This window comes from Medicago truncatula, chromosome 5 (genome assembly GCF_003473485.1).
Source record: "Medicago truncatula cultivar Jemalong A17 chromosome 5, MtrunA17r5.0-ANR, whole genome shotgun sequence".
Taxonomy (NCBI): domain Eukaryota; kingdom Viridiplantae; phylum Streptophyta; class Magnoliopsida; order Fabales; family Fabaceae; genus Medicago; species Medicago truncatula.
In genome coordinates, this window is record NC_053046.1 from 412,455 (window position 1) to 435,221 (window position 22,767).

A 22,767-nucleotide genomic window follows, 5' to 3' on the forward strand; every position below is an offset into this window, starting at 1 on the left:
CACTCTAGTTTGCAGCTTCGTTTAAGCATAACACCAATTAAGAATATCACAAAACTATAAAATGCTCCTCTGAAAAGTAGACTACTATGTCTCTGAGTCAGGAAATACAAAAACAAGGTAGCAACTCAGCCAAAATTTAATTTTTTTGTCCAAATTGAAGGGATATTTATGTGGATGGTTTCATAATAGAACAATAACAGAAATAGGAGCTTACCTGTAAACTCCCGTCAACACCTTTCGAATTTGCTGCACATGCTATAGAATGAAAGTATCCCGTGACAGCAGCAACAACAAACTGTGCTGCAATGTCAGGGAAACCTCTTAAAGTGTAATGAGACATCACTGCTGTATTGAACAATGCCCATTTATGCCAAGCTTTGGCCCATTTATTTGCATACTGAGTAGCTTTTGTGAATGCATTGAGTATATCTACAAATATAGAAACAAAATTAAAATTTGATCAATATTATTTTCTGCTAAAGGTCTAACTTATGACAACTTAAAACCTTTTATGGACTCATCAACTAGTCCAGGGGAAAGTGACCACTGCCAGGAGCCAAGTTTCAGATAAACACGAGCAAGGAGAGGAACACTTGGATTCAAACCACTTGTGAAAACCGTTTGTGTAACTGGCTGAATGTTGGGTGCACTTGAAAATTCCATAGCCAAATTCTAGGCAAGATAAAGCAGATGGATGATTGACGATGAATATTCAAGCTCAAGTGCATGTTACACAAGAGAAAAATATGATACCTGTAGCCTAATAAATGCTTCTCTACGCTTTGAATCCTCTCCAAGTGACCATTGGAACTTTAAGTACGCCAGCATTACTTGAGGTGGGCCATGATATTGGACATTTTCGGGAGTTATCTCAGGGTCATACTGAGAACGAAAATAAATTGAGTATGGCACACAAGAGAGAGGTAACATAAGAAAGAAACCATCATAGACCAGGTGCACAGTTCAAACCTGTAGAAGTTTAACTAAAGTAGATCTTGCTTGGCTAATGCGCCCACTTTTTCTGCAAAGAGAAGCAAAATTGAGCCATGTTTCAATGTCTTCAGCTGGTGGCAGCACAAGTGTTCTAACAGCCAAAAGTGCCTGCCAAACCTGCCAAAAAGCATCACAAAGTCAGAGGAAGGGAATTAAAAGCCCAAATTTGTTAAATGTTTAATTACACAGATAAGCATTGTGTTGCAGAAGCAGATAATAAACATCAGTTGTCACAGATATGAAACTGAATATAGGACATCACAGCCCTCTCCCATTCCAGCACAACAGCCACATCCCATAGCCATAGGCGCTATATTGGCAAGACTTCAGAGGTTTGTTCCATCTGAAAGGGTTCGAAGATTGAGACCTATAATGTTTCGTTGAATGAAATCTCCGAAAACCAGCAAATATTTATTCTGGCATCTCATAAATACAATCTCGATTTTATCCACAGTTAAACCAGCCGGCTTCAAGCAATTGAGAGAGTTTTTTTTGGTCTTCCAACACCCTTCAAACACAGAAACCAATTGTTTGGGTTAGCAGCCTCCCAGCACACCATCACACACACACAAAGTTCCCATCTTGCATCAGCTTCATCTCAGTAGCCCACCCCAGTTTCATCAAATTTCCCGCAGCTCAAACCTGCTTTGCGCAGCTTCTTGCTGAGTTTGGCCTCTCCATTTTCTGTCTCAGTATCATTATTTCTCATCCACTTTTTGTTTTGTATTGACTTATTGTTACTAGTTATGTTTTAGACTGAATGATAATTGCGGACCTACAGGAGGTCATTAATTAATACCCCTCATCAACATAATCTCTCTCGTCATAATCCCAATATTATGATGACCTTGGAATAAACAATTTTTATTGTTATCGGTGACACAACGAAATAATATAAGGATCCATTTGAAGTCTTGAAAGACGCTAATTACATTCCTCAGAAATTCAACCCATAAATAATGTTTAAGCATGCATATGCAGTTCCGTGGGGAAACTGTGTAAATGTTTAAGCATGCATATGCAGTTCCATGGGGAAACTCTGTTTACCTCAACATTGCTCTTTGCTCCTTCTATACGCTGAGTCCACATGTTGCGAATAAGAGCCCGTCGCTCTTCAGCAACTCTATCTCCAATAGGAAGTGTACAGTAATCAATCACCTGGGAGAAGAGAAGATAAGCCCAAGTTACAGTAATAATGTTACATTAAGTGAATGGTAACAATCAAAGTTAAGACTTCTTAATGCTAACCTCTTCTAGTTCAGATAGTTGCTGAACACGAACCATATTGCTGTAAGCACGCTCATAGCTCTCCAAAACCTGGAGGTGCAAACAAATTGTGAAGGAAATGATTGTGCAGATAAATCAGCTATTTTGGGCATTGTAAAATCTAGGTTTACTTGGTGAGTTGTCATTCCTAGCTTTATTATGGATGTTTTCTTGAATGTGTCATTTACCTTACTATAGATTTTGTGGTGTTATTTTCTACGGATTTTGGTTTATGTCACCCCATGCTTTTCTGATTTTGCTTACTTTAATAATGATTTGGTGTATTGCAGATGATTGGTAGGCTCTGACGTGTGACACAGTCGAGATTTCAGATTCCGATTATGATGACTTTGTATGCCAATCAAATCATATCAAAAATAAATAAAATGGGAACACATGAAAATATTATTTGAATAAATGAATATAATCAGTACAAGGTTTCATTTTCAGCATAAAAGTCAAATTGCGGAAGGGTTATGTACCGACTCAAGGGAAATTCGTCCAAAAAATTTAAGTTATTAGTAGAAGGGCTTGGGATTTTTTTTTGTAAATATCTCTAAAGTCTAAACTAACATGCAAGGTTGGTTTTTGAATTGAACAATTACATGCATTTTCAAATTGAGATTGAATTAACATAAGCACATGGAAATGCTTCAAAATGATGTCAAATCTGTATGGTGACTGGAGAATATACAAAGTATGGCACAACATGTAACGTAAATGCAAAAATTTCCATATCCCCTTTCCTAAACAGTGATAAAAGTATCAATTAAACCTTTATATTCATTGATAACACGCTAAATGACTGAGGAATTATGCAAATAAGACTATACAATTGAAGAAATTCAAATTAATGAATAATGCTAAAGATTTAAGCCTGTAGGAAAAATTTAACGAAGCACACTCACCAAAGCAGCAAGCTCTGTTGCCAGACATTTTCTAGCTCTTTCAACATACTCACGTGCTTCATCATACTGCCAAATAGATAGGAATCACTGTAAATGAAATTGAAAAAAGAAACAAACAAGAGAAGTAGATGTCATCAACAAATTAAATACCTTTCCTCTGCGAACTGATAGAACAGCCCTGAAGAAGGTACCATTACTACTTCCATCACTACTAGAAGCATTATTTCCCGCGCTTCGAAGTTTTGTTTCATCGCCATCATCTAACCGAGACACATATTCTGCCATTTGGTCCCATTCTCCCATGTTCCAAGCAGCATTAGCAGCCTAAACCAAAAAACAATAGTCCAATTACAGCCAGTAGAAAAAATCCATCACACATAAACCAAAGTATAAAACCCACCATTGGTGCTATTTCAAGACGAGTTACTGCATCAGCAGGGGTCCAATATTCCTTACATAGATCACTTAACTCTTCCCATCGAGCTAATGCAGCAAGGCATCTCATCCTACCTGCAAAACAAGCTCCTAGCTCACACGTTTTTCAAACCAAACAACAAAAATCCTTTCCCACTAGGTGAAGTGAGCTACACCATGGTTGTCAAACTCAGGATCCCGCCAAAAATCGTTTTAGTATAGAAAGAGTGTAAATCATAGAATCCTAACATGGATTATAAGATCCCACAAGATAGACAAAATTATAGAAATAACTAAAAAAATATAACCTTAACATAATTATCCTAAAAAAACTTATTTTTTTATTGATTTGATCATAATGATGAGAGAGTTTGACCTAAACATAAATTATATAAATTTTTTATTAATTTCCACAGCGGAATAGTAATTGCAAAAAAGAGAGGTTCCAAGTTGGAATATAATTTCTCAATTAAACCCACCAAGTCCCGAAAAAAATGTGTATGTTCGGTGTATCCCTCTTTCCAATCAAAAGTGGGTCGAATTCTGAGTCAAAAACGTGTGGAACTGGTTTGTAAAGGTACTTATCCCAAGTCAAAACAGTTCGATCAGGTCAAAATGTGCTAAACCGGGCCAGAATCGTGTGAAACCAGAATGAGATCCTACAATTTTCCTCTGCACGCTCACCTCTCCTACGATTTCCGTACCGCTCCAACACGGTGGAGGGAGAAAAACATGAGATCTTACGATCTCACGATTAAGATCGCGCTCTTAACAACCATGTGCTACACTGATTAAAAGATGTCATAATATCTCATCAAAAATCTCAATTAAAGATAAACCATTGAAAATCTAAATTATTCTTAAATAGTTCAGCGCATAAAATTCCTTGGTCATTTTCTACATTCAATTTTTTTAGGAAACAGCAAAGAGAGATATTTTATAGGGTTTTGATAATTATGTAATTAATATATTACGTTAACATGAATATTTCATATTTAGGATAGACATGATATCATAGTTATTATATCGTTAGGGCTGTGATTCTGTATTGATTCCTCAGAGCCAACATAATAGAGTCTCCATGGTGTAGTTTAAAGACAGATTCACACCATATAATGCCTCTTTTTTCCCTCATTCAACATGGAATATAGAGCCTAAAGAGAGGCAACCCTAAAACCGAGTTTATTCAGTGGACCCACTGTCCGGTAAGAAAACTTTTCGTAAAACTGTGTTTCAAATCTGATTTGCTCCTTCAGTGGTGTGACCACTTTCCGAAACCATTTTCACTTGTTTTTCTGGCAGCCACTTTGTTTTCCAGTGACATTTCTAGCACCCACCCGCACCAATAAACTAACGACAAGCCGATCTACCCAAATACCAGCCTAAAAGGCCCCATCACACATTCTCAAGCAGCACATCTCTCATGTGTATTCTTCTGAGCAACTATTTGTAGTCGCATGTCTGGAAGCGTCTCGCACGGTAAGGAAAAGTATGAGAGATACTAGTCAATTTTTGAATGGTTAGTTCAAGACATGGTATGAAAGACTCTACTACTAAGTCGCCTACAGTTTGATAGAGTTTAGTATCTTTGATGGAAATAACTAGGGAAGAATTCCCAAATTACAGAATGAATTGCAGAACTTCAAGGGTCTGCACATCCCCATATTTGTAGGAAACATCTTAATTCTCCTAGCAATCTACCTAAAGGACTGACTAATTAACTACCCAATCTGCCTATGCATTGTCCACACTTCAAGATCAAAATGCATACCGTGCAATAAATATCACCTCAATTCTCAGAGATTGCAGTATCCCCATACCCATAGATTATCGGATACCATACATGCCAAAATTGACCCAGGTTGAAGCACATCGAAATAACTAAAAATAAGAAAGTTAGAATGAATGTGAAGTCATGATTACAGACCTAAAGTGGTTTCCAACACAAGTTGTGCACTTGTTACTTGAGACGCCTTTGCAGTATATGCCTTGAGAGCATCATCCCATCGCTGCAGTTTCTCATACCTAATGTATATATACTATAAGTAACTGATAATCTCAATAGCATTCCAGAGATAAAGATCAAACATTACCATGACTCCTTGAGTTGAAATTCTAGATTCTGTTGAGCATAGGTCAATACTCCAACTGCAGCCTATAAAAGTAAATGTTTGATTGTAATGCAGAGTCAGCAAAGTCAAAAATACGATAGTAGCAGCCAACTGGTAGGCTCGAAAAGAAATCAATTTTTAAAATAAACCTCGTGTTGGTGCAATTGGTTGTTTATATGAATAAGAGCTTCAACTACAGAAACTGGGTTAGCATCCATCTTGGTAAACCGAGCTCCTTCAAATTCCATTTCTTTATAGTGCAAGGCTTTTGCAAATGCACGACACTGTAGGTCGTACATAAAAGAGTAATATCACATGAAAAAGATAAGGAAAGTCAAGAAAATATCCAGCATAACAGGGTTAAAAAGTTCAAAAGAAAAACATGTGTTGAAGGAGATGCATGCATCACATTCACGCAAACACAAACATACCCAAAGACAATAAATAAAAAGGGACGGACCTTTTCTGCAAGTGCACCAAGAAGACGAATGTCAATAGGAAGAGGTTTCTCATCATGTTCCATGAACTCAGCCTAAAGATACAAGTAACAAAAGCAGGTGAGTGTAAATTCCGAAAGTAGAAAATTGTTGTCTAGTCTCTCCATGCATCTTCAAAATCAATATAAATAACTTCAGGGGACTCTCAAACGACTACATGTATCATTCTTCCTCCAGGGCACATCGATATTGAGGGAAATTCTTAATAAAAATATTTAAATTAATTTGTGTCTTTCTTTACTTGATTCCTAGTTGAGCCCTATCAGCCTACTATAGATAGTATTACCATGCATATCAGAGTATATTAGCAACAACCAAAATTGACCAATGTGTGAATATACTTTTCAAGTTTTCATATCAAAACCATCAAATAGTTGTGAACAGTAACATACAAATGCAGTAATGTTACATATCCTGAAGTAAACTCTCACCTTCGGTAATTTTCAAAAAGATATGCCCAATCATTATTCTTTAAGGAGAAAAAAGAAATAGAACACTCACATTTAAGTTTCAATATAATGACAAAGATGAGAATATGTACCAAATTGAGTAGAGTTGCCAAAATTTCCGGAGGAATATGTGGAGATGAAAATGCCATCTCTAGATTCCGAACCATATGTCTCTGAGTAGCCTCGTTGAGCTGTGCCCAACAGCTGACAAATCCAGCTGCAAACAATTCTCTCCCAATAAAAGGCTGTAAAACCAAGTGTAAATGAAAATCAGATAGGAAAACAAAACAACGCCCATGCTACAATGAATAATACAAATATCCGATGCAACCTGCAACTGTGCAAGCCTAGCACAGGTTCGTAAGGCTGGAGAAGGAGATTCCTTTAAAAGTTGAATGCTAAAATGCCTCATCCATTCTGCCCAATCTTCCCTTGTACTTCGCTGAGAAGCCTCACCAGCAGATCGTAATCGACTATCATTAACCTGTATGAAAGTTTTCAGGACATCAATAAAAAAAAAATAAAAAAAAAATATCCGAGCTTCTAAGCCACATTACTTATAGGTCTTGCTAACATGTGCCCCTGAGGGACTTGTTAAGGAATAAAAAAATAGAAACTTTTGTTTCGAACAAAACACTATTTAACTTTCACAGAATTGAATACACAATTTCAAATACAATGTTTATATATCTGTTTCCTTAACTAGTGTTTTAAGGGCACATGTTAGCAATTAACTTTCTGTATATCTTATTTACGGATCACATTTACCAACACTCCGAAATCCAGACTAGTTTTGAAGGTATCATCTAATGTGCAAACCTTCATTAAGACAGCAGTGCAAATTAAAACTACATTCCGCAAATGATTTTTTGCCGATCCTCCTTGAGATTTTTTTAAAAAATATTTGTGTCCTCTGAAGCATGGGTACTTGTAAAACGGTGAAGTACCGGTACTGGGTACGCGTACGGTACTCGTGGTACTCCATTTTTGCTCATTATTGTATTGTGAGTGAAATTTGTGGCTTTCTCTTATACATTAATAACAATATACTATTATTTGTGCGTTTGAGTTTCTTTGTTGTTGTAACCGACTCTAAATTTGGACTTTTTAAACTTCTGATGTGATTTTTTTGTTGTGAATTGAAGAATTTAATTCTTTCATGTTATATTCTATAACAAAACTTATGATTTTATTGACGTACCCGTACCTTACTTTTTCTAAAATTGCCGTATTCTCGTACCAGTACCTGTATCGTACCAGGTACCGTACCCGTGCCTATGCAACATAGTTTGTGTTTATCCATTGAAGTGGGACCAGCCTAGCACATGATTCTATGCAACAACAACAACCAAGCCTTATCCCACTAAGTGGGGTCGGCTACATGGATCAAATGACGCCATAGTATTCTATTTAGCACATGATTCTATGTTGGTTTATTTTTCCCTTCACAGTTGAATGTTTCTTAAAAGTTAGTAAAAGTATTATTCTTTAACGTTTTACTTCCCTTACTATTTTTAGCCCAGCACATGAGTTTCAATATTTACGGTTTTTTAAAACTCTACAGGGGTTAGCTGCCTGGTAAACTTCAACTCCAAGTAACTCTGCTAAAGTGATGCAACCCAAAACAGAGGTTCATGTCACCCATCCCCTGATTAGTGCGCCTAAAACTGAGGCTCTGAACCACCAGTGACAGAAAGATGGAAAATATTATAATTTGGGAGAGAAATAGGAATGAGAAATTAAGGTGGACTTGGAGAATTTCAAGAAAACAGCGGCGAGCATTCAAAGTAGTGCAGTGACATGGACCACCACCGAGCATGGTCTTGGGCTCGAATAACCCAAAACAGAAACAAAACCATTTCAGCAAATGTCATAGAATAGTGTCCATGCTCGTGCAAAGTCTGCATTCCCAAGCAAGGGAAGTGCAATTATACTCTACATCTAAACTAGTACTCACATTCAATCCATGTGGGATCAACATTTTGGAGTCTTAAATATACTCCTCTTTATTACTTGCAGACAGGGTGCAGAGTTTCTCACACCACAAGAACCACAGAAGGTATCATTGATTACCCCTCTGTAATTAATTAAGTTACTGCCGCGGTCAGCTTCTTAATTCAATTAGGATTAGAAGTCTAGTTTAAGAATAAATATTGTTCAGAGCTTAGTTTTTTGGAACATCGTAATAAAAACCATGATGATAATTCAAAATATCTATTCTTTCTTTTCCCTCCCTATCTGGAAACCCTATAACTTCAATAAAGGGTTAGATTTCAACAACCAACTTTCTTATATCAGTTTAAATTTCCATTTTAAAGCCAATGGAAGTAAGCTCAGTGGATATACTCCTGAATGCCCAAAGGCAATAATAGAAGGATAAAATCTTCGCAACTCGTGACAAGAGCATACCTGATGGCCTTTGAGTTTGTGAGCATCATATCCAGCTTCATAAGGATCTTTCTCCACATCATGTAGTGGATCACTAATAACCTCAACAGGAAGTCGTTGGTTCAGTCTTTGAGTAGCTGTCGTCCCAAGAATTAGCGGCTCACGTCTCTGTAGACGCCCTTCAATTTCCTCAAATTCCTTGTGCTGTTGAAATATATCACTTTTAGAACATTTAAGACGAAGAAACAAGACATTAAGGGGGAAAGTATGAAAAAATGAGAGGAAAAAAATACCCGCAAGTGATATTTCCGAAGAAGTTTGTGTATTGATGGTATAAAAATCTTGAAATCCTCGCCAAGGGCATGAGCCAAACAACAAAGTGCATCAACAGCATCCTTTCGGAGATCATCATTTTTCCTGTAAATTAGAAGTACAATTGATAGACATCACCAAGTCAGGTACCAAAGAATGTAATAGACGATAATTACAAGAATTGAAGGAGACAGATAAGAAACTTGAATGACATTAGGAATTCTAAAAATAGTATCAACGCCGCTGGTTTAATGGCACATATCAATTGCACAAATAGGGACGACAAAAATTTCAAAATCCAAGGAAGACAATTATAAGAATGTGAAATAGAACAGGAACAAAGAAGCAAGAAACAGTCTCAAAAAATAAATCGAGCATCCGGCATTACAAGCAGCTAACATCCTTAAGATAGATAACATGGATTTTATCGGTTACTCAACAGACTTCAAAATCTATGAAGACAACCAACACAAACTTAAAACTCAAGGAAAACTAATGTACAATACGAGATAAAACCATATTCAGCTAGGGATAAGATATCCCTGAGGAAAAAGCCCAAATTCCCAAATTATTGATGATTAATCCCTAAATCCTCAATTGCATACCCTCAGTTCTGATTTATTATTGCTTTTAAATTAAAATTACTTTTAAATATTATCTCCCCAAAATGCATCATTTTCTCTGCATTGGAGAACAAGCTATCAAGAAGTTTTAGCAACTCCTTTAAGCATAACCCACCACTTGATTAAATACTACGATTGAACAAGGCACAGAGAAGCTGCAGCATAAGATAGTTCCACCAATAATTCAGAATGATCTTCTATATACAGACTTCATGGATCTGCATACCTCTGCTTCACAATTTACTTTGACATAAATCTCTCAATAATCATAATCATCGCTCACATTTAGAAACAAAGATTAACTAATATTAGCCTTAAAGTTTAAACATCGAGTCAAAAGAACTGAAGGGTGAAAAGACCATGTGTTCGACAATATATTTTGAAATTTTAGAATTTGCAGACTCACCCATCCAAAACTAACTTCAACTGATGAACAAGAGAGGATATGTGACCAGTGACCTGATGGCAAAAGGGAAAAGAATATCAGCTAGAACAATAATTATCAAACATGAAAAGCAAAAATATCATGTTAATAAGCATAAACTAATCCAATTTATAAAAAAATTGTGAATAGAAGCAAGCTCAGTAACCAACCTGCACACGAGGTATCAATCGTGTCAAAGTTTTAATTGCAGCACGTCTTATGTCAACTGAGGTATCCACTTTAAACAAACGAATAAGAGCAGGAAGAAGTAGATGCATATGCTCATCCAAAGTCCCTGCATAACCAGGAAGAATATTGTCAGTTTTCCATTTCTAGCAGTGTTATCAAATAGCAGAAGGCAACAAATAGAACACCCAAAATCTGTCATGTCAAAGAGCAGATAGTGTTGTTGGCAAACAACAGAAGCCACATAACAGTTAAAATAAGTCAGTTATATACAAACAAACAAAAAAAGATACAGTTGCAAAGAAATAAAAAAGAGCATAGCTTATATATTGAAAGTACTCGCTGACACGTCGGTTTTTCTATTATGAAAATAGGTCATGTTCGGCACACACGCATAGTTGTTATTGAATTTAATTTGTATACACCGACAGTATAAAATAATTGTATGTGTGCATCCAACCAAATCACATGATGTAGATATTGAGATATTGTAGGATCTAACCCAAGAAAGTGGCACTATAGTGTGATTTGATAGAATGCATGTGTAAAAAAGTTTTACGATGTCAATGTCAAGATGGTATCAGAGCCTATCTAAGATCCATTGGGCCACATGCTATCAGGTAATCGCTATCGGGCCATTAGGGTCATGTTCCAGAAGTCCAATCCCAAGCGTGAGGGGAGTGTTCATAGTCCCACATTGGATGAGATAAGGCCTTACGATGTGCTTATAAGTGGAGGCAGTCCTCACTTTACAAGCCGATTTTGTAAGGTTGAGTAAGGTCCAACTCAAATTCTAAGAAGAAATTAATCTCTTCTTTATTCTTTTAAAAGAAGACCCTAAAATTCTTTCTTTTTTCTCGCCATTGCCGCTACATCAGCTAGCTGAAACTGGAATAGCTGCCGTTGTTTGACAACACTGATTTCTAGGCATCACAACCACTTAAGCTATAATTTCATCTTGTACTAGTAAAGTAAAAGTGATGTCACCCCCATGAAAGTATAAATATAAAACCTTATGTAGCATGAGTGGTGACCCTTTTCTTTCTTTTGAATTTCAGGTTTATATATATTTTAAACATTTGTGGGTCACATGCACCATTCGATTAGCAATTTAAACAGAATAGTAACAATGTCTGATTTAAAAAATCTAAGTTTAAGAAGTTGATTGAATTGGATATACAAGGGTAAGTTGCACATGATCAAAAGTTGAAGTAGTAGTTTGATTTATAGCACTTGAATAAAAACACGCACAATATGCTACAGGAAAGAGAACAAACCACCAAAAACTTCTAGAGTGTGGAGAATATCAAGAACATAAGTGTAGTCATTGCACCGTTCTGCATCACTGATTATCTGTACGCATCTCGGCAGAATAACTGGAAGATATGTCCTAAATTCATCGTTAAGAGCCAAGCAAAGTTGTTCTACCAGGTGAAGTACCTGTAACATTTGAAGGGGAAAAAAACAAATAATAATCTTAAACCACAAGAACAAAGCTCTTGGTTTAATATACCAAAATTAGGGAAGCTGCAACACTAACCGGATAGCCAAGGGCAGGACGAGCTGGGGCTGGAAGAGAGAATGCGGACCAAAATTCGGATACTAAAGAGAGCAAATCTTGCAAATATTTTCGAATGTGCTGCTCAATAACATCGTAATTAGGCCAGAGGAAGAAAAAAAACAGTAATCGTACAAAATATTGGATGCATTTTGAAGATTTCAAAATCTACCTGGCGCACAATTGACACCAGAGTCCCAAGCTTCCATGTAATGAAATCCTTCAAACTATCTTCACATGTACGAACAGTGTGAAAGAGATCAGGCAAAACCTACCAGAAAGAAAAGGGCAAAAGCCATGGTGCAATCAACAAAAACAATATCCACCACCCAAAGTACTCCCAAGTTCAGAACATGAACTCAAATGCCATAAACAAGTTTTTAGGCACTTAAGAGAGATACCAAATAAAAACAACATAGACTAAAAGATGCAAGTAAGATCCTTCACGAATGTAAGTTAAAGGACTAACCTTTGGCAAGTATGGAACGCAGCCTAGTCCCATTGACTGACCTCACAAACAAAATTTCAATCATATTAGCAGTGACAATCCATAATATATGGATTATAAATCGATAGATTCAATAATAAAAAAGAACACTTAATTGTTCATTAGTTTTGAAAATTGGATCAGGATAAGGAAATCAAACTAACAATATTGATTTTAATATTATTTCTACACATCATCTTTGATGTACAAAAGCATTTGCATAATTTAGATTAATCCCTATTTGCTTGCTACTTTCCTAAATTAAAGCTATGTTGCAACCTTACAAATCTCAACCACAAAAAGTCGACTTGTAAGGTGAACATAACCCAAGTTTCTATAATCGATGTGGAACAACAGTTTCTAATTTCTATTTCAAGTTTCTTCCAAAGAAGGCTCAACCTCATGTCCTCCCAAAATTTCGAGTGTGCCGCTGGTTCTTTAAAAGTTTGAGTTACAATAACATATGAGCTGGGAGAAAAATAAACTAAACAGAACAAAGTCGACTGCTATGTCTTATTTTCCCTGTTAGAGAAGAGAACAAATCAGAAGGATTTAAATCCTTCCAGGCCCAAACAAGATGGAAGAAAGAAGAAAGAAAACAAAAAAGACGATGTCTTTTTCATGCTTGCATACCTTGAATATGAACATCAGAGACCCAACGACCTTTAAGTGGTAACTAGCAAGTGACGGATCCCTTAAAATACGCATGAGAGAATTAATCGCAACCTTAAATGAAAAATAAATATTATAAGTATCAATCACTACAAGAAAGTTCAAAATATTAACATGGAATAGTAATATGCTACCGTGGAATAATGGTCATCTGATGAAGCAAAAGAAGGCCACAAGTCTTTGGGAAATTCATCAATAGACTGAATCTGTTGGCTTGAATCACAAGCAGGGCCTGTAACTTCTCCATGAGGCCCTGGCAGTGCTTTTTGATTTCGTTTATGCAAATGAGGATCCAAAGCACCCATTATGCCAAGAACCTGCAGAAACCCATTCAAATTTAACTACCACATTTGTACCCATGTCAGAAGATTACTTTACTTAATTATCATTATCACCTTCAATACTTCACGCCTGGTAGACCACACTAGCTCACCATTCAGTAATTTTAAGAGTAACCCAAGTAGTTGTGGATACTCGTTATATGGAGTAATAACATACCTGCCAAAATAGTAAGACAAATTTGAACTACATTATCTTTCAAAAAAAAAAAAAATTGAACAGCATTAATAGAGAAAAGTGAGCATATAACTTGATAGCTGATTCAAACTTCATTTTATTCTTCATACGATATCAGAGTTTAGAAAAACAAAATAAAAAACAAAATTAAGCATGCAATTTAAACTGTGAAAATAGAATGTTAAAAATTGCAAATGGATGCACCAGTTTTTTATTAGTTTTAAAATTTTGTCAAAAAATATCCCAAAAAGATATGAACATCACAAACATATGCATACCCAGTGCTCTGTACAACTTGACCAAGGGTAGCAACTGCTATTTCACGTTTGGAGACAGCTGCTCCATCCAATAAAGCTTCAACAATTAAAGGCATAAGTTCAGGAATGTATTGCCTCATTGCAAAACCTCCCTAAACAGAACCACAACCCAAATCAGTTAATTACCAATAAATATAAACAGGACAAAGAAGGAAAATTTACTAACCACCCTGGCAAGATCCCCCACAGTTACAAGGACTCCACTTATAATTCCAATATTGGCATTAACATCAACAAGTCTGGCCACGAGTGCCTGATAGAATTTGAAAAATCATTAACAAGATACCAAATAAAATAAAACGAATATTTATCTTTAATAACAAACCAAGATAAAACCTTATGAATTGGAGCAATGTATGGAAGTATTAGTCGTTCACAATTCCTTATCAAACAGCCAATTAACTTTGCACTTTCCTCCTTGCATTTGCTATCAGCACTGCTGACACAGCAAGAGAATTAAAATGGGCATGGAATAGATAAGTTATTTTTGTTCTCCATTGCACCGGTGCGGTGATGATGAAACTTTCCATAAATTAAAACTTCAAAGTTACCTTTGGCCCAAGTATGTCAACAACTGTATGAGATAACGACGAAGAGCTGGAAGAACATATGCAGGATTTTTCTCTGACAACCTTCCAGCCACAGAAATTGTGTACTCCCGAACATCAAAATCCTGCAGAACGAGACACTATGATATCAACAAGATCTAATAAAATGACACTCCAAGCACAAACCGCAGGAAAATAATTTCCTACTCTACAGAAGCATATGATGATATACTATAACCACGACTTTGTCACAGAAAGGCAATAGGATCTCCAATTTGTGTACTGTTTTTCTAATGAATGCATAACACAATTTTGTCAAAGAGCCAGGCGCTTCGGAATTAATTTAATAAATGGAGAATATAAATTCCACCATCCTACACCATACAGTGCTAAACAAACCCGACAAAAAGACCCCTAAAAGCAGTGGGCCCACATCAAGTATATTCATGTGACATTTATTAAGTACAAGACATAATTGTAATTTACAAAACACCTGGCTACCTACCACCCTTGCAAAAATATTTTAACATTCTGCACCTTTAGATAAAAAGTTAAAAACTGATCAATTGAGCCTAAGGAAGATCAAACAATAGCAAATCAACATCTGAAAGCGATGTAGCATGACATCTAACCAAACAAGGTATCCAGTCTAATTCTACCTCATCATTTAAAGCGGCAAATACTGCACTCAAATTGTCAGCCTGTGCCAAATACTCATCAAACCCTCTGTCTCCATGAACAGAAGTGAAGATAGAGTGGCGTACGGTAACATCAGCATCTGCAACAGCAGAAATGAGAAGCTTCTCCACAAGCTGCAAAAAATCAAATACCATAAAGCATTATAACATGTTGACCACGATGCATCCACCTCAAAAGAACTGACAGAGTGAAGTTCACACAAAACAAGAAACTCCTCAATACCACAAAGCACTCTAGTCTCTCTACAAGTATGAAAACGATGTCACCTATAACTTTAAATCCTAAACCCTAAGCCCAGCAATGGAAAATAAGGACTCTGATTACAAAAAGGTTCTTAACATGGGGTTTTTACTTTTCAGAGAATCAAAATTTCAAGCACAAATAAATTGGAAAACTTATCAAAAATAAATATTGGTAAACACCAAACCTCCTCAATAAGACGATGGCGCTTCCCTCCGGACCGAGACAACCTGTTAGAACCAAAATGTGCACTTGCAATACCAGAGAAAGAAGTAGCAATTAATTTGCAACAACATAGAGCTGCATCTTTTCGTGTAGATCTATCCTCATCATCCAAATAGACAACAACTGATTCCCTGGCAAACTCAAGTAGATCATGGCCCTATATCAACACAGTAAGATCGTGTCACAACCTCGCAAATATTAAATGACTTAGGAATACCAAAAAAAAGTGAGGATCTTATCATATGTGACAGCAGTTAATACATAAAATGAGTATACAGAACCTTAAAGTTAAAGCGAGCAAGAGTCTGCAAAGCAAGCTGTATAAGAGCAGAACCACTAAGCTCTGAAACTTGTGGAACGACAATTATATTTGTTCCTCTACCGATGCTTTGTGCAGGCCTCCCTAGATAAGGTGATTTAGAGAGAACCATAGATATGCTGTCGAGTAACCGGTCTTGAATGGTTGGCATCAGAGATGGAATGCTGAATGACAAAGATAAAAAAATACTTTAAACCTATTCACTGGAAAGGTGAAAGACTCTGTTCAAAGCAACCCTCATACCTCATGCTTATTTGCTCAAGAGTTTCCACAAGAACAGTCGAAAGACCAGCAGAAAACATAACATCCAGAAGTCCACGAATATGAGGTTCAGTAGTAGGCCCCATTGCTTTTGCAATATTTCCAACACAAGCCAAGGCCTCAAGTGAGGGTTTACTCCTACGCGGAGCAATCTACATTTATAAAAATGCCTAAACTGTCAAAAGATTGTCTTGTCATGTGTTAATGAACAAAAAAATAAACAAGCACTCCTCTAAATAAGAAATGAAACATGCAGCAAGAATAAAATAAAATAAAATACAGCAGAAGTCTGGCATCTGATAACAGATAATGTAACGTACTGCCTCGCGTAAATGAGTAGATATTGTCGGCAAATAATGGCTAAGTTCCCCATCCAGTGCCAAAGCCATCTCTCCGAGAGCAATGAACCCACTATCACGATCTTGAGGAACTTTCAAGACGGAAAGAATATGATTCATGCATATCTGCAAGGAATTTCATTTCAATAGGCACTCAAGTAAGTAAATGTTTCGCCACCAAAAAAAAGTAAGTATAATTTTGAAATGACTCAAAATTCTCCATTCTCCTCCTCCCAGTTTAAAAAGCATAATTAAGTAATAGGGCAAATTAACGTACTGTTAAATAGTTGGTTACAAAACGATCACGCAGAAAATGTGCAATTCGAGGTAGCAACGAAGTAATGCTCAAGCGAACAAGCCGATCCCGGTGCTCTAGATATCTAAGAACAATTTCGGCAACTTCTCGGTATCTTGACATCATGAATTCACCAGTATTCCTTCACAACCATAATTAATACCAAACAATTCAATTACAAAAATAAAAAGAAGATTAATAATTAATATCTGACACTGACATCATGACAATAGATTTAGAGTTAATAAAAAAAATCAACTGATTACCATAAACCAAATTTGGCCTCGTAGAATTTTGCTGATAACAGAATCCCAATGGCCATGAACTTATTATTTAATTTCCATTGTATGTGTACATTGACAATATTATGCCCCACCATTAGGCGTGTCAGGAGCATATTACACTTTGTCTGTGACTAAGACTAAGTTTGGAAAATCTCATCCACTAGCTTAGAGCAGATTTGACTACAACAACAACATTCAAGCCATATCCCACCAAGTGGGGTCGGCTACATGGATCAAATTACGCCATAATGTTCTATCATAAACCACATTTGGATCCAACTCATTAATCTCTAAATCTTTCCTAAAAGTTCTGTCATAATCTGACCTAGCCTTACTCTAGAATCTACAAGTATTCTCTCTACATGCCCAAACCAGGTCTAAGCCAAATTTCTGCCATCTTTTCTACCATAGGTGCTACCCCAACTCTCTCTAATGTTGTCATTTCTAATTCTATCATGTCTCGTCTTACCTCACCTATCTTGTAGCTTTTTTCACTGGTTTTTAAGGTTTCTTTATATATTGTTTGAAATAATATTTGAGCTAATAGTGATTTCTCATTTTTATCTTAACCATTTTAAATTTTTAATTAAATTATTTCTCTACACCCCTCTACCCCCAGAATTCCTCCACAACCATAATTAGTACCAAACAAGTCAATTACAACAATAATGAGAAGATTAATATTTAGAATCTGACACTAACATCATGATAATACATTTACTGAGTTAATAAAAAAACACAACTCATTGCCAAAAACAAAATTTCACCTTGTAGAATTTTGTTGATAATAGAATCCCAATGGGCGTGAACTCGCTAATTTCAATTGTACATGTACGTTGACAGTATTATGCCCCACCATTAGGCATGTCACTCAAGAGCATATTACACTTAGCCCATGACAAGAGCTAAGTTTGGAAAATCTCATCCACTAGTGTATAAGCTTATTTGACTAAAATAGAGGTATTTGATAAACTAGTTTATGTCACCTATCTTATAGCTTTTTTTGCTAGTGTTTTAGGTTTCTTTATACATTGTTTGAAATAATATTTGAGCTAATAGTAGTTTTCTTGTTTTTACTTTAATTGTTTCAATTAAATTCTCTCTTTTCCACCCCCAACTAGTATTCCTTCATGGCCATAATTAGTACAAAACAATTCAATTACAAAAATATTGAGAAGATTACTGATTAGATCTGACACTAACATCATGATAATTTATTTATTGAGTTGATAAAAAAATCAACTGATTACCAAAAACCAAATTTCACCTTGTAGAATTTTGCCGAGAACAGAAACCCAATGGCCATGAACTTGCTAATTTCAATTGAATATGTACTTTGACAATATTATGCCCCATGATTAAGCGTGTCACTCAAGAACATATTACACTTTGCTGATGACTAAGGCCAGGTTTGGAAAATCTCATCCACTGGCCTATAAGCTTGTTTGACTAAAATAGAAGTAGTTGGTAAACTAGCTTATCTCACCTATCCTTTTTTCACTAATTTTCAAGGTTTCTTTATACATTGTTTGATATTTGAGCTAATAGTATTTTACTCGTTTTTACCTAACTATTTTAATTAAATGTTTTATCTACCCCCCAGAATTAGCAAAAAATACTAAATCTTTACATATACTAACTCCATTTCACTTGATAAAAATATATCCGAATGAGTAAATTAAAAAAATATATTATAATTTTTAATATGATTAATAATTTTAAGTATTAATAGCAGTAAAAATTTCAAAGTAAATAATATGCAAAAAATATTATAAATATAAACATTTTCTTTTAAGCTCATTTATATTTAATAGTCAGTTCAACTGCTAATTCACCCTAACGTTTCAAATTCAATCACCTTGTTATTTGTCCACTCTAAACTCATCTACTATTAGTTTACCCGCTTCTTTTTCCAAACAGAATCTAAACATGTTGAATCCAATAGAGTGGTGAAACTGAATGATAGGTGGTCGATGATAATCAAATGCAAAGCGGTTCTTAAATTTCAACAAAAGAAGATAGGTAAGGTGGTACAAGGAACAAAAACATATTTGAGGAAGGTATTATTCAAAAATTAAATATTTCCAACTTTGACAATCCGCTATTGCCATCTTTTGCCCAACTCGGCAGTCAAAGATTGATAATTAAATTATTAACAACTTCTATTATATTTCATATTCATTTTAGGTTACACGTCTAGAAACATAGCTTTTCTAAAGCACGCATCATAAAGGACTGAGCGCTACCAACAAACTACGTTGACTAGTACGGTGCTTAAACAAACCAGGTAATTACTTTCAAACCTGCAGACATTGTGAATATATATTTATATAATGCTCGCTAAAAATGGACAAAATTTGTCAAGAATGCTAGTTTGATTAACTTATAAAACATCTACATATCAACAATGCAAATGATAAAATACTATTAACCTCAAAAGCTCTCCAACAGCGAGCAACGAGCCATGTATACTGTGCACTGGAGCATTTTTACCTAATCCATCTTGTGTAGCCTCAAACATTCGATAATACCTGCCATCAAATACAAATGAAGGATTTACTCTCTAATAGGGATGCACTGTGCAATAAACTATCAAAGAAATCTAAGTATGCTATAAGATGGAAGTCAACAGAAACCATACATCCAAAAGTCAACAGAAATCTAAGCAATAAACTATCAATGACATAAATACTTCACCGAAAACCCTCGAAAAAAACGCCGCTCTATTAGTCAACATTAACTTCATCACCCGTCATCGATGTGGATTCAGGCGACTAAAGATATAACCCTTCATTGTTCACAAACCAAATCTATTATACAACCTACTTATTAAAGAATAGGAAGGCATAACTTACCTTAAGCTTTTTTTTTTAAACAGCATTATTGCTATTCTATGATACTACTATTCCTAAAAGGCCCAGCCCATACTTTTATGGCTGCCGTGGAGGAAAATGAAACCAAATGAGTTAGTGACAAAGTTTGTCCCATTTATTACTCCAGAACAGTGTTAAGTATAGTAAGGAACTTCGTGAGACGCCTTTTCAAATCACTGACAATAATACATATACTGCAGCTGGTATCGGGCTAGGGTTATATAATCTATAATAATCTGAATAAAATTGTAACATAACAGCATCAAGTATAAACAAATGATAATAAAATGTCTTCCATAACTATTCACGGTTTGAACAAGAACTTGAACTTATGGTCAAAGCTCCGAGTCTATCCATTAGTTTACTTTGCTAAAACGCAAAGTAACAGTAGGCATGCCGTGGAGCAGTCTTTACTACTACTAAATCAACTTCGGGTGGTTTAAACTAGTTTTTTCTGAGACAGTTTTTTCTTTATGTCCTTTAGTCCAAGTGCAATTACTGTCACCGAAGTCAACATAGTCAACAAATACTTTCAACTTCAGGTTTAGCCCAGTTTATATGCTACACTTAACAAAAATAAGAACTAACCATTGCACACGCCAGCGTGTCTCACGCTTTTCAATAACATTAAGGCAAGCACGCAATGCCTCCACAGCCCGCTCACGAACTGGCAATGCTGGATCTCTCAAAGGAACCCAGATAGCATCGACAAATTCCGGCACATGGACATTAAAAACAGTTGAAGCATTTTCTGCCATTTCCTGCAATGACCAAAATAAAAACATAATGCATTCATATTCTTGGAATAGGAAGATTCCAAAATTGTAAGTTAACATAAAAAACACTATTCTCTGAATAGTTCATCACTGAAATAAATTTTTAAGAATAAACAGTCAATTACATCCCAGAATTATTAACAATTTAGTCCTTGAACTATTAAAATCAACTAAAAGTTCCCTAAACTATTCTATCATCTAACTATTTAGTCCCTCAGTTAACATAATTAGTTGCTTTCATGATAATTTAGGGACTAAATTGATGTATTTTCCATAGTTTAGGGATCTCTTAGTTGATTTTAATAGTTTAGGGACTAAATTGGTGAGAGAGTGATAGTTTAGGGATCAATTGACTGTTTATTCAATATTTTAAAAAATAAATTCCAAAAATGAAACCTAGAAAAGAAAACTAAAAAATAACTATCTGACTAGAAAATGAATCCCAACTTCCGAATTCTCACATAAAAATTAATAATGAAACTTACTTTCAAGATTAAAACAGCTGCAAACCGCCGATACTCAATTCTAGGCCCTTCAAGCCAATCCAATGCAATTTTAACCTAAAACGATAATGAAAAAGTCAGCACACTCAATCAACTCCAAGAGCAATAGCCTCTAATGATCTTTGTAGCACCGACACTTATGATCGAAGGCATTTCGGTGTCTGACACATGTCAATGTGTCTGACGCCTACATGACACCGACAAATGTAATTACATAGAATTAAGCCATTTTCTTAAATTATTATCAGTGTCGCCCAGTCTCCGTGTCGTGCACGGTCAGTGTCTATGTTGTGTCCCGTGTGTCCATACTTCATCGATGAGGATAAAGAAAATGTAAAGTAACCTGACGTTCAACTTCATCAGCAGTCATAGCTCCACCAGCTCTAGCAAGATGACCAAGAACCCTACTCGCATGAACCAAAATCTCCGGATCACGCTTCGCCTCAAAAACAGTCCGCATATAACTTGAGAATCTAGAAACCTTAGAACCATTTTCACCAAGCGCCACATCAATTAACTCGTCAATTGCCCTAAGAGCTCCTAGATTCTCGGCAACATCGCTACTCTCCAAATGACTCGATATCTTATCATACAATTGATCCATAAATCGCGAAAAAGCTTCACCACTTAAGTCACGTGCTTCTTCTTCTAGATGCTTCTTAAAAGCTAAAGAAGCTCCTTCCTAGAAAAGTGAAATTAATTCCAATTAAATGATCAGCTTATGTTCAATCAAATTAAATAATCAGCTTATTTTCAATCAAATTGCGGCAATGAAGTTAAGTGGAAAGGAGTAGCGGTGTTACCTTAGGGTTTCCGCGAGTGCAGAGATCGGCGAGAATACGATTGAGTGCATCACCGGGTAGGACAGAGGGAGGACCGATATAACGGTGGGAGTGGGAGTGAGAGTGCGACTGAGACGTGGTTGCCATTAAACCCTAATTGAATGAGTGTGAACCAGTGTGATGCAATGAATAATTGATTAAGAGACGGAAAGAAGAGAGAAAAGTGATTATGCGATGGAAAAAAGCTGCTCAGGCATCGCGTAACGCCATGCCTGGGAAATGAGAGTAGAAAAGTGATTTTCCCAATAAGCTGCTGAGTAGATTTCACAATAGATGACGATTGCGTTAATTTAACCCGACGGCCCGTACTGTGTCGTCATCCTCGGACTTTCCTTTGATGTTTTCCGTTACTTGCTAACTCTATTGATAAATCTTTAGCTGGGTTTTGTTATTGCAATCCACGAACATAGTGTAAAAATTAAAATTAGAATACTTAAATTGAA

At 35.9% G+C, this 22,767-nt stretch overlaps 1 protein-coding gene across 1 annotated transcript in view; it reads right to left on the minus strand.

Annotated features, from left to right (window-relative positions):
- Positions 1–22,767, minus strand: part of LOC11437911 (serine/threonine-protein kinase TOR) — a 33,445-nt gene extending 10,678 nt beyond the window's left edge. The window contains exons 1-41 of the mRNA XM_003610596.4: positions 22,286–22,767; positions 21,826–22,164; positions 21,465–21,539; positions 20,792–20,964; positions 19,763–19,861; positions 17,029–17,188; positions 16,734–16,877; positions 16,396–16,565; positions 16,115–16,316; positions 15,796–15,990; positions 15,329–15,481; positions 14,673–14,794; positions 14,458–14,557; positions 14,288–14,374; positions 14,083–14,213; positions 13,684–13,786; positions 13,423–13,605; positions 13,250–13,342; positions 12,599–12,634; positions 12,302–12,400; positions 12,112–12,210; positions 11,849–12,011; positions 10,556–10,680; positions 10,368–10,420; positions 9,320–9,443; positions 9,048–9,230; positions 6,970–7,122; positions 6,731–6,883; positions 6,153–6,224; positions 5,842–5,976; positions 5,675–5,736; positions 5,509–5,606; positions 3,568–3,677; positions 3,318–3,491; positions 3,168–3,233; positions 2,242–2,310; positions 2,041–2,151; positions 970–1,110; positions 754–882; positions 507–672; positions 215–429 (exon numbers count right to left, since the gene is read on the minus strand). Coding sequence (XP_003610644.2) covers positions 215–429; positions 507–672; positions 754–882; positions 970–1,110; positions 2,041–2,151; positions 2,242–2,310; positions 3,168–3,233; positions 3,318–3,491; positions 3,568–3,677; positions 5,509–5,606; positions 5,675–5,736; positions 5,842–5,976; positions 6,153–6,224; positions 6,731–6,883; positions 6,970–7,122; positions 9,048–9,230; positions 9,320–9,443; positions 10,368–10,420; positions 10,556–10,680; positions 11,849–12,011; positions 12,112–12,210; positions 12,302–12,400; positions 12,599–12,634; positions 13,250–13,342; positions 13,423–13,605; positions 13,684–13,786; positions 14,083–14,213; positions 14,288–14,374; positions 14,458–14,557; positions 14,673–14,794; positions 15,329–15,481; positions 15,796–15,990; positions 16,115–16,316; positions 16,396–16,565; positions 16,734–16,877; positions 17,029–17,188; positions 19,763–19,861; positions 20,792–20,964; positions 21,465–21,539; positions 21,826–22,164; positions 22,286–22,411 — 5,391 coding nt within the window. The 5' untranslated portion in view covers positions 22,412–22,767. The remainder of the gene's footprint in view (positions 1–214; positions 430–506; positions 673–753; positions 883–969; positions 1,111–2,040; positions 2,152–2,241; positions 2,311–3,167; positions 3,234–3,317; positions 3,492–3,567; positions 3,678–5,508; positions 5,607–5,674; positions 5,737–5,841; positions 5,977–6,152; positions 6,225–6,730; positions 6,884–6,969; positions 7,123–9,047; positions 9,231–9,319; positions 9,444–10,367; positions 10,421–10,555; positions 10,681–11,848; positions 12,012–12,111; positions 12,211–12,301; positions 12,401–12,598; positions 12,635–13,249; positions 13,343–13,422; positions 13,606–13,683; positions 13,787–14,082; positions 14,214–14,287; positions 14,375–14,457; positions 14,558–14,672; positions 14,795–15,328; positions 15,482–15,795; positions 15,991–16,114; positions 16,317–16,395; positions 16,566–16,733; positions 16,878–17,028; positions 17,189–19,762; positions 19,862–20,791; positions 20,965–21,464; positions 21,540–21,825; positions 22,165–22,285) is intronic.